The sequence below is a fragment of the Rhinopithecus roxellana genome, chromosome 11 (genome assembly GCF_007565055.1).
Source record: "Rhinopithecus roxellana isolate Shanxi Qingling chromosome 11, ASM756505v1, whole genome shotgun sequence".
Lineage (NCBI taxonomy): Eukaryota > Metazoa > Chordata > Mammalia > Primates > Cercopithecidae > Rhinopithecus > Rhinopithecus roxellana.
The window spans coordinates 77,077,767-77,095,798 of record NC_044559.1 but is presented as its reverse complement, the minus strand read 5'-3'; the positions used below and the strand labels follow the sequence as shown (position 1 = coordinate 77,095,798).

The window sequence follows — 18,032 nt, the reverse complement described above, 5'->3', positions numbered from 1 at the left end:
GGGAAGCAGAGCTTCTGACTTTGGGTCTCATCATTTTGCTCACCACACAGGGCTGCCCTCCATGAAAGACTGAACATCTTCTAGCCTGGCAGAGAAAGTGCCAATATCGGGAACATCCCTGGGATAATCTTGGCTCCAAGGGCAGGGCCAGTGTTCTCTAATATAGACAAAGAAAAGCCACAAACATTTTGTAGGTTCACAAGAATGGCCATTTTACTTTTCACTTCATTCCAACATAAGTGCTTGGGTATCATAGCAGAAGTAAATGACAGAAATGCTGAACCTTTCTAGTTTAATAGAAACAATGTTTAAATAAAGATTCTAAGCCATGGATTATAAGTAGAATTAAAATAAGTGATACAAAATACAAGTCATCCCTCACTTTATAGCTACATGGCTTAGTCACATGCATATTTCAATCCAGCTTCACAACCACTCCATGGGCTAGGGGGATGAGAACTGCTGTCTCCACTTCACAAGTACAGAACTGAGGCTCTGGATGATCAACAATCAGCCCAAGGGCTGACACCTGTAAGTATCAAAGCCAAGGCCACGGCTGAGTTCTCAGTAAATCCAAGGTCCTTCATGACATGCAAGAGAAATACAAGCACCAGGATGACTGGGCACGTCTCTTTAAAAATGGCTAACTCTGCTTGTTTAAGGTAATTAGATCCAGAAGACTCAGCACAAAACTAGTTTCAAAAGGGGCTTTGAAGAGCAGGTGTTGACATGTGGCAGAGATTGGGTTTATAGAACATGTTCTTGGTTATTCAGGGAAGAGGGGCATGTTTCTGAGCAATCAGAAGCCTTGTGTGAGAAAGGAATATTTTCTAGGATATCTGTGTGGCTCACAGAGCTGGTGGATGAACTTAAGATGCCCTGGACCCAGGCCTTCCCACTAGGAGGAGCCAGGCTGCCTGGAAGCCTCCTCATGGGAGTGAAAGTGAAAGCCTGTCCCAAGCTGGCTGAATGGCAGGATGTTGCTCCTTGGCCCATTCCTGTGGTCCTGTCTCCATCCACTTGGGTCCTCTTGATTTTTCTTTCTGCCACACAGCTTTTCCCCATGATATCCAAGGACTTGGATCTTTTCTCCATTCCCACAGAATAGATACAGCCCTCATTTCTAATAATATCTTGGAGAAACTCTTGCCTTCCCCCAGCCATCTTTACTTTCAACACACACACACACACACACACACACACACACACACACACACACACACAGTCCATCACAGAACTGCCCTCCTTAAATACTCTCTGATTACAGACACAAGTAGGAGCAATGAATGATGTGTCTCCTAGGCCAGCTGGGTGGTGGGTTGGCTGACACATGCTAGAAGGAAGTCTGCCCAAAGTCACAGAGGAAATGAAATTTGTATTGAAGGCAAAAGAAGAGTACAGTAGGGAGAAAAAAAAAAGGCTAGTGAGGGATTGGAAAATGGGAAGAGGAGTTACTGGGATAAGAGAATGCTGGAGGGTGGCCTATCCTGGAGTAATCCACACAGAATAAGGCAACCTGGTTATAGTTTGCCCAATAGGCTCAATGAGCCAACACCACTTGAAGTGGCCTCTCCTTTTCCATTTGGCCTCCTTGGAGACAGTCCTCAGCAAGCTGAAGCGGCAATGCTATGCATGGGCTTAAGGGCTCTTGTTTAATCTGAAGCCTTTAAAAAATAACATAAAAGAAACTGTAAGTTTAACAACTATCCCTAAAGCACAAAAGTTAAAGTTATTTGAGGAGTTGCCATCAGAGGTATCATAATGTCTTACTTTAAAAATTAAGCAAAATGTTTCATTGTAAAGATGAAGTGTTGTTTTAATATGAAACATGAATTTCCATCAACATTAACATCTTTAAGGTTAAATGTAACACCACCAGTCTCTGTATTTGGAATTTGGAACTTGTAAGAACCTGGCTTTTCCTGATTCATATGAGGACATGATCACACCTAGATTGGAAGATTCACATACTACCAGCAACACCTAGAATCATCTTTAGATAACAGTTTGGACCACAGGCCTTGCAGAAAGTTTGCCCTAAATGTTCCCTTGTGTGACCCTGTGACTATGGGGAACAAATGCTGGTGACTAGCTATTTTATCAGGCAAGCAATATGGGAAGAGGTAGGAGGAAGAGGGCAGAGAGAGAGAACTAACATTTTGACTGGCAACTAAGTAGCAGACACTTCCCTTTATTTCTTATTTAATCTTTTCAATTATGACATGAGGCAAATATTTCCCCTCCTTTAAAAAAGCAAAAACTGAGGCTTAGAAATGTTAAAAAACTTCTCCAAAGTCGTACAGCTGCTCAGTGGTAGGTGTGACTTAAGAATCCATATTCTTTCCACTGCAGTATGACATGACTGAGCCATGTGCTTCCCTGTGGTCAGGGAATGTGTGGCTTCACGTGATTTCTACCCTGAGTTATTCAGAAACAATTAACTGATTCCTCTCATACATCCTGCATAAGTTTCATTTATATCCCAACTTGCACCAGGCTGACCTTGGCAACACTTCCATGGAAGTCAGAGCTGATGGCTTTTTTGAGAAAAAGGATATGAAAAAAAAGATGAGAAGGCAAGACACTCAGAAACCAAGCCCCTTTCCCAAAATGACAAAGAAAAGCAAATTCCCATTGGGAGCAGGAACAGGATCTAAGGACCCCATCTGGTGAGTCACATGTACTAACTAAAGCACAAGGTCTGAGAGTTGGAATTAACCATATTGGGGATGTCCCCTAAGGAGATAAATCAGCCCCAAAGTGTTCCAGATCTGTAAATGAAATTTGGATTGATTAAGAAGCAGCTTGGCATCTCTCCTCTCCAAGTACAAAACCCTGGGTTTTCAACCCTGTTCCAGTGCCAGGTCTGCTCCTTGACTGAGCTGCATCATTCCAGGCTCAGTCTCGGCACAAGCCACCACAATCCCCTCCTTCTTTCCATTTCTATAGTAGGACGGTAAGGGTCATGCACAGGTTCCTCGCTTCCTGCTACAGTCTTCACATATATGTGGGCTTCTTGTGCTCCCATCGTATTCTTCTCATGTGTGGGTGATCTCCTAGGATTCTTAAGGAAACATATACGTTTTTTTAAAAATGACTGCAGAGAATTCTTCCATACAAGATGGACTAACAGCAACCACATTTACCCTCCCACCTGAAATAACCAAAATCAGACACAACATTTGAAGCAATACTTTTCAAGACATTAGACAACAGGCAAGGAAGGACAATGGTCCTTGAGAGACAGAAAACAAATGAGGAGAGACCCATGATTGCCTGATCTTACTGCTTTGGGAGAGCTTTCAGGCCACTCAACTATCTTTTGTTTATTGTTAACAAAGTATCTCATTTTTTGTCTTTTAACTTTTAATCTATTTGTGAATTTATATTTAAAGTGAGTTTTGTAGGCATCATATGGTTGCACCTTGTTTTTATAACCAATCTGAATATCTCTTCCTGTTAATTCGGGTATCTAGACTATTTACATTTAATGTGATCATTGATATGGTTGGGTTTAAATCTACCATCTTGCTATTTATTTTCTGTTTGTTCTACCTATCTGTTTGTTGTGTCTTTTTAACTCTTTTTCTACTTTATTTCATATAGATTTTAGAAGGACCTCATTAAGTTCCATGAAAAAAATTGATTGGGATTTGTATTGAAATTACATTTATTATATAGATTAGCATTGTTTGACATTGTAATATTATTAACACTTTCTATCCAGGAGCATGGTATATAACCCCCATTATTTAGGTATTATTTAATAGTTTTTTTAACCAAAGTTTTATTATTTTCCATAAAGGTATTACATATTTTTGTTAGATTTATTCCATAGCATTCTACATATTTTTATTACCAATTACCATCACAAAATGGTAATTTTTAAAATCGCTTTTTCTAATTATTGTTGATGTTGAAAGTGTAAATTACTTTTGTATATTGATTTTTGTATTCAGTAAATTTGTTAAAATTTCTCGTTAATTCAAGTAATTTTTCCGTAGATTTAGCTTTTCTTTTCTTTCTTTCTTTTTTTTTTTTTTTTTTTTTTTTTGAGACGAAGTCTCACTCTTGTCCCCCAGGCTGGAGTACAATGGTGCGATCTCGGCTCACTGCAACCTCCGCCTCCCAGGTTCAAGCGATTCTCCTGCCTCAGCCCCTCTGAGTAGCTAGGATTGCAGGCACTTGCCACCACACCTGGCTAATTTTTGTGTTTTTAGTAGAGATGGAGTGTCACCATGTTGGCCAGGCTGGTCTAGAACTCCTGACCTCGGTGATCCACCCGCCTTGGCCTCCCAAAGTGCTGAGATTACAGGCGTGAGCCACTGCATGCAGCCAGATTTAGCTTTTATATGTCAACAATCATATCATCTGCAAATAATCACAATTTTGTTTCTTCCTTTTCAGTGTTATATTTTCTAATTTTTTGTTTTTGAGATGGAGTCTCACTCTTGTCACCAGGCTAGAGTGCAATGGTGCGATCTCAGCTCACTGCAACCTCCACCTCCTGGATTCAAGCAATTCTCTTCCCTCAGCCTCCCGAGTAGCTGGGATTACAGTCGCCTGCCACCACACCCAGCTAATTTTTTGTATTTTTAGTAGACACGGGGTTTCACCATATTGGCCAGGCTGGTCTCAAACTCCTGACCTCAGGTGATCCACCAGCTTCAGTCTCCCAAAGTGCTGGGATTACAGGCATGAGCCACTGCACCAGGCTTATACTGTCTAATTTTTTAAAATCCTACTTCATTGACTAGGATCTAAAGTATAATATTGAATAGAAGTGGTGTTAGTGAACATCCTTGTTTTAAGATCTAAAGAGAATGTTTTCTACATTTTACTGTTAGGTATGACGTTAGCTGTATTTTTTTTAAAAAGACATCTTCTTTCAAGTGAAGGAAGTTCCCATTCTATTTTTAGTTTGCTGAGAGTTCATATCACTGTTACATTTTTTTGAGATCGTCATGTGAGTTTTCCATTTTAGTTTGTCAGTAAAATAAATTATATTAAATTGATTTTCTAACATTAAAGGAAGCTTGAATTTCTGTTCAGCCAATAAAAATGCACTGAGAATCTCCTTTGTGCTTGAACTTCCTCCTGGTCATCTCCTTTCCACATGTGCTCATACTGTGCTTCTTTTGTGCGTGAAAGGCTTTAAAACACTTAGCTTGTTTACTGTGTGAATGGTATATAGAGAGTATAACCAAGAGTTCTTACCTCAGATATCTTGGGATTGTCATCAATTTCTGAAATTTCACATGGTCTGTCACTTTCCTAAATTGGAAAAAATAATAATAATAAAAGAAAGAAAGAAAAAGAAGTGAAGGGGCATAGCATTTGACCATAACTATGATTAAAATCAGTGGTTTTTAAATCTGAGTGTGCATTAGAACAAACAAAACAAACACAGAGACATCTAATAACATCCCCACCTCAAACCAAACCAAACCCATACCCAAGCCAAGAAATATCATTGTGAGTTATCCAAAATAATCCCGGGTGAGAGTAGAGATGAAGCAATATTGGCCATGAGTTAATAACTGGCTTCATTATACTCTCCTCTCTATTTTAGTATAAGTTTGAAATTATAATTAAAAAGTTGTTTTTGTTTTTTCAAGATCAGTGCCACAGTTTTGTCATCCAGAAATTCTGATTTAATTGGCTTTGGTGATTGGAAATTTTGAGCTTCCTAAATAATTTTAAAGTGCACTAGAGGTTGAGAAACTATTACTTAAACAATACCACCACTAACCACAACACTTCTTAATGTGTTTCAGATTTACAGCTTGTCCACTCATCTTCACATGTAAAGATGTTCATCATCCATTATCTCATTTCATCCTTAGAACTTTCCCTACCTCTTAAAATAGGGAGAATAGTTTCTATGACTCCTGTTTTGGAGTTGAACTAACCAAGTTGTCCAGGATCATATAAATCATAAAGGGGCAGAGTCTGGTTTAGAACCTGAATTTTCCATCTCTTAATTAATGCTTACCCATATGATAACAACTGTGAATGCGAATAAATAGAGAATGGAGTTAGAACCCAGAGTCCACGTGACGCAGTTCTGTCACAACCATGGAACCTTGTTGGATATGGGTCTAGGTGGCCTTTGAATTCTAAACACAGTCCCCAGAACAGTCTGGCATTGGGGGCATGGATTGGATGGGGAGGATATAGATTCCCTTGTGAATTATACATGTTCAGATGCGTGAAAAAGGCAAAGATAGATAGAGCCACGTACTTCTGGATACATTCCTACCATGGACACCTCAGCCCCTCTTTGTCTCCTATCTTTCCTAACATTATCTCCATCCTCTCTTTGTGAAGCTTGTGTGCTTTTGTTTCTCAACTTTAGAAAGCACACCCACTGTACAGACATGTGTTTGCCATGGCAACAGACATCCCTCTCCACTGCTACTTTTTGTTACCCCAAATACTATCCTTGCCAGGAATTCCTCAACTGACCTGAAGGTCTTATGACAAATCAGCTCTGTTTGGTGCCTAATGTCGTGTCTGCAGTGGAAATTATGGCCCAGAAACTTCCAGCATCCTGTGCTCAGGAAATAGACATGGGCCCTGAATTCTGACACCCTTAGTCCAAAAGCCAGTTCACTGAAATACTGCCTGCCTACACATCTGGACCCAAAGAAGCTGGTAATCACCTCCATGGCCTCAATGCTGCTTCTTCTTCGGTGAATCAAAGTAAATAGTAAAGCCACCAGCAGGGCTGTGGCCACCAGGGATGGGATGCTCGCCGCTAATCCAAGAGAGGGCCCGCAGTTCTGGCACAGAATGAAAAGCACAGGGTCAGGGGAAGCCCAGAGTCTTCAAGAATAAAGGAAAAATTCAATAGAATAAAAATAAAACAAAAAATCTGCATGGATCACAAACATCATCTACAAAATCAAAAGGGTAATGAAATACTGTGCAAAAATGTTTGTAACACACATGAGAAATGACTTACTTTTATAGGACTTAATTTAAACAGTTTAAATCTATTGGAAAGGGTAATGATCAAGCAGAAAAATGGGCAAAGGATACGAACAGGTATTCTTTAGAACAGAAATACAAATGTCTCCTCAATATAGGAAAAGCTGAGATACAATTCAGAGCAACAATTAGATGCCATTTTCACCTGTTTGGCTAAAAATAAACGCTTTTATTATATACCACACTTTTTTTTTTTGTTTTTTTTTTGAGATTGAGTCTCGCTCTGTCGCCCAGGCTGGAGTGCAACGGCACAGTCTCGGCTCACTGCATCCTCCACCTCCTGGATTCAAATGATTCTTCTTCTTCAGTCTCCCAAGTAGCTGGGACTACAGGCACGTGCCACCACACCCAGCTAATTTTTGTATTTTTAGTAGAGATGAGGTTTCACTATATTGGCCAGGCTGATCTCTAACTCCTGACCTCGTGATCTGCCCGCCTTGGCCTCCCAAAGTGCTGGGATTACAGGCGTGAGCCACTGTGCCCAGCCATACCACAATATTTTAATATGAATTTTAAAAAATTTATTTGCACTTAATGTAAAGGACGAGTTAATGGGTGCGGCACACCAACATGGCACACATTTATATGTGTAACAAACCTGCAGGTTGTCCACATCTACCCTAGAACTTAAAGTATAATAAAAAAATAAATAAATAAAAGTGACCTTTAGCCTTTCAAAAAAATTTATTTGCACTAAATGCATTAACCAATTAATTTTCAAATTCCTATTTTGCTTTGATTGGAGTGGAAATAGTCATGCTTTTAGTCGCATAAGTTTTCAGATTTGCAGACTATCCGGAAATATTGAAGATAATCTGCAGAATCCCTATAAAAGTGCAACTGATTTAATAATGGATTCACCTTCACTTTTGGGGGGAATTGATTTTATTGAAGAATAATAAAAGTATATGAATCATAAATATATAAGCTGATGACTTTTCACATGAGGAATACATCCATAAGGCCAACACCCAGATCAAGAAACAGAACATTAGCAGCATCTCAGGATCTCCCTCAAATCGCTTCCAGCCTCCTTGTACATGACCACTATTCTGAAATCTATTGCCATAGAGTAGTTTTGTCTGTTTTTCAGCATGATAGAGATGCAAATATAAGATATACACTCCTTGTGTCTGGCTTCTTTTGCTCAATACTTTGTGAAATCCATCTGTGATTTTGCACGTTCTCCCTCACTTTTGAGCTGAGCTGGTCAAGAATAATTGTTGAGCCAGATTCTGTGCTTAAGTGACAGTTCACCTATCAAACTTTAAAGCTCAAAACAAATACACAAGACGGATGGAGCATTATTATTATCCCCATTTTATAAATTTAAGTGTTATAGTTACCATTTCTTTCCCACTTGTAACAGGAGAGGATGTCTGTATGGAAAAAGAACATATATTGTAAAATAACAAAAAGTCTATAGAATACACATTATATAAGACAATCTGCCAAAAGTTAGGCCGTAAAGCCTAAAGTTTATCCCTTTGCTAAACTTTCTGTTAACAACTACCAAACAGAACCTAACTTGATTGCTTCCCAGGTAAGAACTGGAATAAAATTTGGCTACCAGGAGAAAAGAATTAGGAAATTCAGGCAATGCCTTCATTATTCACCCTGCGGATGTGCCGTGACACATTTTACAACTCAAAAAGGCTTCCTTGTGTCCCAGTCAGCACACCTGGCACACTTTGGGCCTACTTGTCCCCATTGCTAGAAGGGAAACACATATAAATACTGGTGGAAGCAAGGCTCTTTAAGGAAGCCTTGCTTGTTTTCAAGTAAGTATGTGATGAAGCAAATGGCAGAAGTTGTCAAATATCCATGCTCCTGGGGATAATTCCACATGAAACGAATGCATTACATGCTTCTGGTTCACCTCTTAAGCAAGGTTATTGGATTTCACTCATCTATAAGATATTTCAGGCGAGAGTTTACCTTGATTAAGAAATCTAAAGGAACAAAGTTCTGCATGAGAAACTATGTAAACCACACTAAGTGGTATGCTATGGGATTAAGAGCACAGGTCCTGGGCTCACACTGCCTGCCATAGAACAGTCATTTCTCCATTCACAAGATAAGGGGCTGCCTGTCTCCATCTATACAATATCTACAGGGATAGTAGTAGCTGCCTCTAGGGTTATTAGGAGGATCAAATGAGGAGCAGAAGTATGAACTCTTGTTATCCCTTTACACTTTGCAAAGCTCTGTCCAGATCTGTTATTTATTTAATACTCTCAGCAATCTCATCGAGTATATTGGAGTCCTGGGGCTTGGACTTTTGAAAATTATTAACTCCATTTTACAAAAAAAAGTAATAGATCTCAGAGAAGTTACGGGATTTGTCCAAGGTTTCACAGATAATCATAACTCTAATCTAAACTTGGGTGTTTGACTTCCAAGCCCAGACCTCTTTCCCAGAGAGCTCCCATCAAAAGAAGGTTTTGATGATCAGGCACTGACACATGGTACTTAGATGGTTGTACTTTGACCTAATCACAATCTCCCCCATCCCCACATTACTTTAATCCTGCATTTCCCTGAGGTGTTCTGTTTCTAGGGGTAGTAGGAAGAATCAGCCATTGTTTCAGGTAAGAGTTCCTGTCTTCAGAGTACAGAAATATATTTAGGGTGGCTTTGACCAAAAAGAAAAAAAAAAAGGAAAGTGTTAACTCTAAGAATATAGTAGTGTCCCATGGAGCCCAAGGACAGGTGGGAAGCTGGTTTCTCCAGGGACTGGAGCTGGGAACGGGGAACTTGTGTGAACTGAAGGCACCCTCCTTTCTCCTTCACTCCGGAGCAGCATGGCCTTCTGCCTATACTGTTCTCTGATGTTGCTTCTCTCTTTCTCTTCAGATGGATTTTTCTGCCCTCATAAACTTCTGCTAATTGTACCAGCTAATGCCATGGAGCACTTAGGATGTGCCAGGCTGTTCAAGAATTTTTCCCATATTGACTTATTTATTCTATACAACTGCCAGTGAACACTAATGGGACTATGACAATCTCATTGTACAGATGAGAGGAGCGAGGCACAGAGAAGTGAAGCAACTTGTGTAAGGTCACACAGCCCTAGGTGACACCCCTCCTCAAGCAGTCTGGCTCTGGGATCCATGCTCTTAACCACTGTGCTACATGGCCTCTATGGCCTAACGCAGTGTCTTAGCCCCATTTTTCATACTTGACAGTTCAGTATAGACTGAACTGACAAACTGACTGAACTTGACATTTCAGTCCTCAGCAGGGACTGGCCAGCAGGGAGCCCTGTTCCAAACTCCCCACAGAGATCCAGGTGTCCACCTCTGTCCCACTTCCCAGGGCACTGGCATTCCCAGGCTACCCAGCTGCACTGAAGTGGAAGGGTTATGCAGGAGAAATGTGACTTCCAGGCAGGATGACCTACCATCCCCATTGTCCAGAGCGCTGCCCAGGACTTTCGGTGCTAAAAACAGACAACAACAGGCAAAGCAAGATGGTTGGTTGCTCTACACGGGATCAAAGGGGTGAAGAGACAGTTCTCAGAGAAATGAGCTGTTAACCACGAAAGTACTCCAAAGGGTGATGACTGGCCACATAAGGGCCCTCTTCCATCCTACTCACCCCCACTCCCCAAGAAATGGCTTCTTGCTTCTCTGCATTCTCTTGATGTGACAGGCCAAGATAACACAGAATCTGGAGTGTCTATGGACCTGCTGGGTTCCGACAGCCAGGGGAAAGTTCCAGCAGTGATGGAAGGGAAAGGTTTTAACAGGAAAAGGAGGAAGAATTAGGGAATTTGCCTGAAGCCAACAGGCAGAAGCTGAAGCAGGGAAGCAGAGCAAGTTGGGGAAGTTCAGAAGTGCCCCCTACCAAAGGCTGGAGCAGGTGCCAGTGTATTCAGTTCACAGAGGTCTGGGCAGACAGTGGTGGGCACCACAGGTCCAGCAATAAGTCACCAGGTTCTAACCTGATGCTACTCTCTAGAACTGTGCCCCCATGTTTCAGTAAAATGAGCACTGGCTTAGGAGTCCTCTTACGAGTAAGAATCAGTTTATTCTCTTTGAATAATCATACAACTTATCAGAAAAATGTGGCACAGCCAAGCCCACTAAAAAACTGGGCCAGAAAAATGCCTTGCTCAACCATAGCAGCACTGCTGATCAGATAACAACCTTGGCTGTTAGTGTTATCTACATGCAATGTGCAAACAGAAGATGGAGGATCAGCTGTGGACCAAAACTCTACCACTGACAGTTGAAAACCTCAATTTTGAATTGCAACTAAATGCCATAATCAAGAGCCATAAAATGTTCATTCTTGTTGACCCAATCACTCTCATTTTAGAATACATACAAGGAAATTATCTTAAATGCAGATGAGGATTCTCTATAATGCCATGTATCACAAAGTTATTCCTAATGATAGTTAATCAACTAAAGAAATAATTAACTTGAAAAAATATTATGCGATCATAATATGATCACATGATTATGTGATCAACCATATAACAGTTATGGTTATAATGACTAGTGGAGGACATTTAGATATAAAATTATATACAGAGTAAGGAAACAATAGTACAAAGCAACAAAAGTCAAAATTTATGTAACGTCAAGCAGGACAGGAAGGGGTTATACCAGTTTTCTGCTGATGAGAGTTTAGATGTTTTATTGCTGTTGTTGTTTTCCTATTTTCATTTTCAAAATGTGTATTTATAAATTTTATAATGGAAATAAATTATCTCAGCATCTCTCAACTATTCCTGAGTGCGTTTTGAAAGTCTATGTAAATGGCTGGGCACGGTGGCTCACACCTATCATCCCAGCACTTTGGGAGGCTGAGGTGGGCAGATCACCTGAGGTCAGGAGTTTGAGACCAGCCTGGCCAACATGGCAAAACCCCATCTCTACTAAAAAAGTGCAAAAATTAGCCGGGCATGGTGCTGAGCGCCCATAATCCCAGCTACTTGGGAGGTTGAGGCAAGAAAATCGCTTGAACCCAAGAGGTGGAAGTTGCAGTGAGTCAAGATCATGCCACTGCACTCCAGCCAGGGTGACAGAGCAAGACCTTGTCTCCAAAAAAAAAAAAAAAAAAAAAAAAAGAAAGAAAGAAAGAAAGAGAAAGAAAGAAAGAAAAAAAAGAAAGTCTGTGTAACTTATCTCCATGTGTGAGGTTTATGTGAGCTCTGGAGAGCTACTGTAAATTCTGCACTGGTCTTCTCTGCGTTGCCTGGTGAATGGGGGCTGCTATACTTACTGTGTTCGCCGGCAAGGTGAAGTTCAGTGAAAAACTCTGCAAGATAGAAGTAAATATTAAAGCTCTCAGGGATGGTCAGCAAGCCCCTGACTTCCTCAAACTCACTGACCCTGGTGGATTCCGAGAGGTCATTGATCCTATAGACTCAGCCAGCCCCCATCATCATGTCCAATCTGGGCCCCAAAAGAAGGAAGGGGAGGAAAGAAGCCTGTCATGAATTCCTCCCTCAGCATCAAGTCAGTCTTGCCACCACCCTCAACCAGGTCCTGAACCAGGATCAGATGAAGAGGCAGCCTGCAAGGCTATTGCCTGAGGGGTCCCATTCATAAGGGCCCCAAACACTTACTAGAAATTCAGCAAAATGCTAAAATTATGTTTATTCCCCTAGAACTCCTTTGAGAGAGAAAACTGGTGAATTTAAAGTACTTTGTGTTTTCTCCTTGGAGTAGAAGGTAAGACCCTCAAAGGGCATGGTCTGACAAGAACACCTGATCCTTACCTGGGGAAGGCAAGGCTTCTGTTTTTGCTGCATCTGAGGCAGAGGTTCTAGGCTGCTGGAGCTGAAGTGGCCAGGAGGACAGGGGAGCAGCAAACCCTTCTCTTTCCTCCCCTCACTTAGTAGCTGGTCTCATCTCTCCCGCAAATATGGAGTCCAAATTTAAAGATCGTGGGCTCAATGGAGCACCAAATAGCCTACCCAGGGGCTCAGGTGGCTCCTTTCTTCTCCCTGTCCCCAGCCCCTGTTACTCCAGCCTTTCCAGGCTGCTCCTTACCAAGTCCCTTCCGTACCTAGGTTGGAATGATGGGTGGATCTGTTCTGACTCAGCCGGTGAAACTATTTTCCCCTCTTTCCCTGGGTGGAAGTGGTCTTGTTCCCACTTTCTGCACTCTCAGCCCTTTGGGTCCAGCTGCCCTGGATGAATGCCTCCTGGCTGGGCCCTCCTTCAGCCTTGGCCTCCCTGACCCCCAGAGATTTCCCTGGGCTTGGCCTATACCACAGCTCCCCATCTTTCCAGCATCCCAAGACCAGATTCTGTCATTCTAGAAACAATGCATTTACTAAGTTTTAAAATTAAATGTTATCCAACAAGAGGAATGTTGTGAAACATTAAAGAATCCAAAAGAATCGTGTTTCACACCTGAATTACCTGAAAGATCATCTCTCTCAAAATCCTCATTTTCCAGCAGAGGAAACTGAAACCCAGGGACTCATCAAAAATCACCTCATGGACAAATGAGAACAGTTAGAGCCTATGTCTCAAAACCAGTCAATGGGCTCTGGTCTATGTGACTCAACCCCAACCTGAAAGACAGTAACAGAGGAGCTCACCCCAACACAGGCAAACTGACAAAACACCTATTTCAGCTGACTTACTGATGGGTTGGAATTCAGATGGGTTAATGAACGAGAAAATCTTTTGTGAACCAGAAGTGTTTTAAGCACATAGAATGTGTAAGTCCCCCTAGCTTTTGCCCTATATATTATGTCCTTCAATCAAGATGGCCCTGCTCAGCTAGCACGCTTCAGTGGTGACTCTGCTCACTTCTCTGCCTCTTGGCAATAGGACACCCACATTTTATAGAAAATAAACCAGGCCTCAAGAATTTGAACAGTTTTCCCAAGTCCAAACAACTACTTAGCCGTCACCAGAACCTGAGAGTCCTGGTGACAACCTCTTTCTACCACTCTGTAGGGCTTCCAAGCAACTCCAATAGTCTCTGTGGATGAATCAGAGCACCCAGGCCGACAGCACTGTGCACCTCTGCTTCTGGGATGATGTTGGAACACAGGGACGTCTGGGCCTCTTAGGTCAGGGGCCTCTTGCTTGAGGGACCTAACCACCTCTCTTCACACTAGCACTAAACCAACAGGTGCTGCAAGGACACTGGATGGTCGCTGCACTGAATGCAGCTGCCCAGAGCCTTATCTCATCAGTGGGCACTGAGGACTGATGTCAGCAGCCCTAAGACAAAGCTTCCTTGGGGAGGACAGCAGAAGAGGGCGTGCAGCAACAAGTGGGCCATGCATGCGTTGTTTATCAACATTTGGATGACGGAGATTTGGGCCAATTTTAGAAAGACACTCATATTTTGTAGAAACACAGTACAGTGCTCTCATGGAGAGAAAAACATCGCACAAATTGGGGTGGAGAAGAATCTGATGCAGTGCCCTTCAGAGACACAGTTGAGTAGGGTGATGCAACCCTGGGCTTGGAGCCACCTGATCTAGATTCGAGTCCAGACTTAGCCACTTAGGAGCTGTGTAGTCTTGAATAAGTCACTCAAACTCTCTGGTCTCCATTTTCTCACAAAAAATCTATTCTCCAAGGCTCAGTTTTCCCATTCTCAAAATGGGATGCTATTAACTTGCCTTGCCCACTTCACAAGATAAGACCCAAGGGAATACCATAATATCATCTGTGGCAGTTCCTTTCTCCCAAACTGTAAAATGCTCTCTGTGGCTTAGGGATCATGTGGTAGCATATTCTTTATGGCCTGGCCAGCACAGAGCTAAGGATAGGAAAGTTCTTGTGGAATGGAATTGCAAGCATGAGTTAGCAATAATCAAAGTACTAAAATTTGATATAATACAATTATTGCTTACTGCTATTCTGAGCACTATGCAATATCCACACAATGATTTTGAAGGCGCTTTGGGATCTCAGTGGCTGAACATCCTTCATTATAAGTTTGCAGTTTGTGAGAGAAAGGAGGAAGAGACAGGATAAAAACTTACTGCTGTTGAAGGTATGCCGGGTATAAGACCCCGTACTCACAACCTCCCCATGAAGGGAGCACTATTATTCCTATATTATACCTGTGGAAACTGAGACCAAGATAGGTTTTTGCTCACCAGCTTATAAGTGGTAGAGATCAGGTTAGATTACAGATCTTCTTAACTCCAAAGACTGAGTTCTACTCCTTTTAATAATCCTTTTTGTGAGAAAAAAAAAAAAGATTCCACAAGAAAGAAAGTGAGATCATGCAATATTTTTCTTTTTGTGTCTGGCTGATTTCACTTAGCATAATGTCCTCCAGGTCCAAATAGGACAAACATGGCAAATGGCAGGGGCTCCTCCTGTTCTGAAGCTAATATTCAGTTGTATGTATACATATAAACCACAGTCCCTTTACCCATTCATCCACTGATGGACACCTACGTTGTTTCCATAATTCTTTAGTAAATCACAGAACCCTCTTCTGTTTTCTCTTCTAACTTAGCAAACTTCATTTGATTGAGTCACAACCAAACATGTATCACAAGTAAACAAGAAAGATGGAAAATTTCTGATCAATGATGACCATCCATGTCGCTGATAATGGAACAAAAAGCCAGATTAAACAGGTAAGACAGATAAAATCGCTGATCAGATCCATTGCTTCAACTAGAAAGTGAACATAAATGAAACATCTACTCTGCACTCTTGTATGTGGGGGTGGGGGTTTAAAAACAAACCTTAATATCAAAATAAAAGACAGACAAGATCAGCAAATATTCAGTGAGAAGTTTAAAAAAGTATTAGTATTTTGCATATACGAAAATAATTTAAAATCAAGTCCGTTTGCTTCATTGTACATTTAATTGAATTAGGAGATGTGAGCTTTAGAAGCCTGGAAATTGTTTTTTATAGTAAGCAATGAAAGTTTGATTGAGAAGAGATGCCAGCTCTCACTCACCATTTCTGACAGTCTCCCAAGAACCTTCTTCGTACACTGCCTTTGGCAAGCTCCTTTCTCACTGGCGTTATTGGCTTGTGTCTTTCATTTGTAGGAACAGTTAACTCACAAAGCTGCAGAGGCAGGCTGAGAGGTGGCTCCAAGAGAACCCTAGTCAAGCCATTTATGGTCAGGGGAGTAGCCAAGCCCTCAGTCCATCCCTCGGGAAAGATGAGCTGCTGCTCCATGGCCACTGTGTATGGCCTGGTTCACCCACCCTCTTTGCCTTGATGTTTTGTCCTTCTTACTTTTCAGGCTGCTTTCTTGGCTATACCTCCATCTCAGCAAAGAAGCCACAGCTGGCCTGAGAGCTTGGGGCCTTCTGCAGCCTGCAGCGCTTTGGAAACAATGGGTTACACAAGGCTGAGGCTGGCCACTCCATCCCCAGCTAACAGGAGCCCACATTAACCATGTTACTGCTCATGATGGAGTCAATGTGTTACATGGACAACAGCATGGACGTTCAGGATGTCTGGAGGAGGGGTGGGGGCCCATTCTGTTGCAGGAGTAGCACTGCTGGGGGCTCCAGCCGCCTCAGGGTGCTGCACTCACTGGACAATGAGCTGCCTGATGTGAGTTTGGCCTCACTCCCTCTCTGTTTTTGCATTTTGGGTGAGAAGCTCTCTAGACCTGGAGGAAGCCATGGACTTGGGCTGCTTTTAACTTACAATTTCCCTGTTAGGGATTTGCCTCTTTAAAATGGTGAATGAGTTGCCAATAAAACCACAGAATTAAACCAATAATTTGACCATTGAAATGAAAACCGCTGTGAAAGGAGCAGACAGGAGTGTAAGGAGAGAGCGACTCAAGTGAGAGAGGAGGCCATTGCTTTAGATGACTCTGGGAGATGGCACTGAAGCTGTGCATGAAAGATGAGAAGAGGGCAGACATGTGAAGGGTTGAGGGAGGACAGTCCCAGGCAGAAACCACAGCAAATGCTAAGCCCTGCAAGCTTGGTGCACTCGCAGAACCCGAAGGAGTGAGTTTTAGCCCTTCTGATGCAGCATGGGAGGGCATGGTAAGATTTTCATCCTTAGGGCCTTTCCCAAGGGTTTTTCAGTGGGAGAGATGCATGATATAACTGCTGGTGACCGAGATTGCTAGGGCTTCTCTGTGGAGTGAAGATTACAGGGGAAGAGAGTGGAAGCAGGTGGCTGGCTAGTGGAGTTCAGGTGAGCAATGAAGGTGGCTGCTGTAGGAAGAGAGCAGTGAATGAGTGTGTGACTTACTGCGGAGGTGGAGCCACTGGCATTTGATGATGAAAAAAATATGGGGCAGGGGAAGGGAGAGGTGAGGGAAAGAGAAGAATAAAGCCAATTCCTGGGTTTGGGGCTTGACTAACAAAAATGGAGACACTATTGGCTTAGGCAGGTAATACTGGAGAAACAGATTACCCTTATACCTGAGTAGCCTAGGGGCTGTCCAAGTGGAGGTGCCAAGCAGGCAATTGGATAAAGGGGGTCTGGGGCTGAAGACGTCCGTTTGGAAGTGGCCAGTCTGTGGATGGTTTTAAAGCCACAGGTGTGCATGAGCAGGTAGACAGGGCAGAGGACCAGGACAGCTGCCAGGGGTTGACAGATATTTAGCAGCCTGGAAGAGGGGGTGTCGCCAGCAAGGAGAGTTCAGTGAGGCAGGAAAATCAGAGAAGTTTGGGGGTCACAGGAAAGAAATTTGATTCAAGAAGGGGAATGGATGTTGGTTAATTGTATCAACTGCTGCTGAGAGGTAGCCTCCGAAGAGGTCAGAAGAGCCTTCTGATTCCCAGTATGGGGGTTGCTGGTGGCCTTGACAAGAGCAGTTTAGTGGCACAGTGGAGACCAGATTGCCTTTAATCAGGGGGTTTTTCCATCCTGGTTGCATACCTGAATCACCTAGGAGGCAGTAGGGGGGCTGGTTATAAAAACTCTTGATGCCTAGAACCTGCCCTCAGAGACTCTGACTTAATTGATCGGAGTGAGGCAGGGGCATCCTCAGGGGACGCTAATGAGCAGTCAGGGGTGACAGCTGCTGTTCTAATCAGTTCTTGGACTGTGGTAATCAGCCACCTGCAACATGGCAGACACTGATGCTATCCTCAACAAGACCAG

At 42.4% G+C, this 18,032-nt stretch overlaps 1 protein-coding gene across 4 annotated transcripts; it reads right to left on the bottom strand.

Moving 5' to 3' along the window:
* Positions 1–1,958: 1,958 nt before the first annotated feature.
* Positions 1,959–16,021, bottom strand: OPALIN (oligodendrocytic myelin paranodal and inner loop protein). 4 transcript variants are annotated; one of them, XM_010389587.2, is made up of 7 exons: positions 13,990–14,132; positions 12,229–12,264; positions 10,397–10,435; positions 8,340–8,372; positions 6,666–6,785; positions 5,218–5,274; positions 2,450–3,064 (listed from the first exon to the last, which is right to left on the bottom strand). In XM_010389587.2, the coding sequence occupies exons 3-7, from the start codon at positions 10,403–10,405 to the stop codon at positions 2,888–2,890; spliced, it is 396 nt and encodes a 131-aa protein (XP_010387889.1). In that variant the 5' UTR covers positions 10,406–10,435; positions 12,229–12,264; positions 13,990–14,132; the 3' UTR covers positions 2,450–2,887. The 4 variants fall into 4 exon arrangements, with proteins under 4 accessions (XP_010387891.1, XP_010387886.1, XP_010387889.1 ...); XM_010389583.2 differs by lacking the exon at positions 13,990–14,132 and adding an exon at positions 15,907–15,981 and having other exon boundaries at positions 2,518–3,064; XM_010389584.2 differs by lacking the exons at positions 10,397–10,435; positions 13,990–14,132 and adding an exon at positions 15,907–16,021 and having other exon boundaries at positions 2,178–3,064.
* Between the last annotated feature and the right edge of the window lie 2,011 nt (positions 16,022–18,032).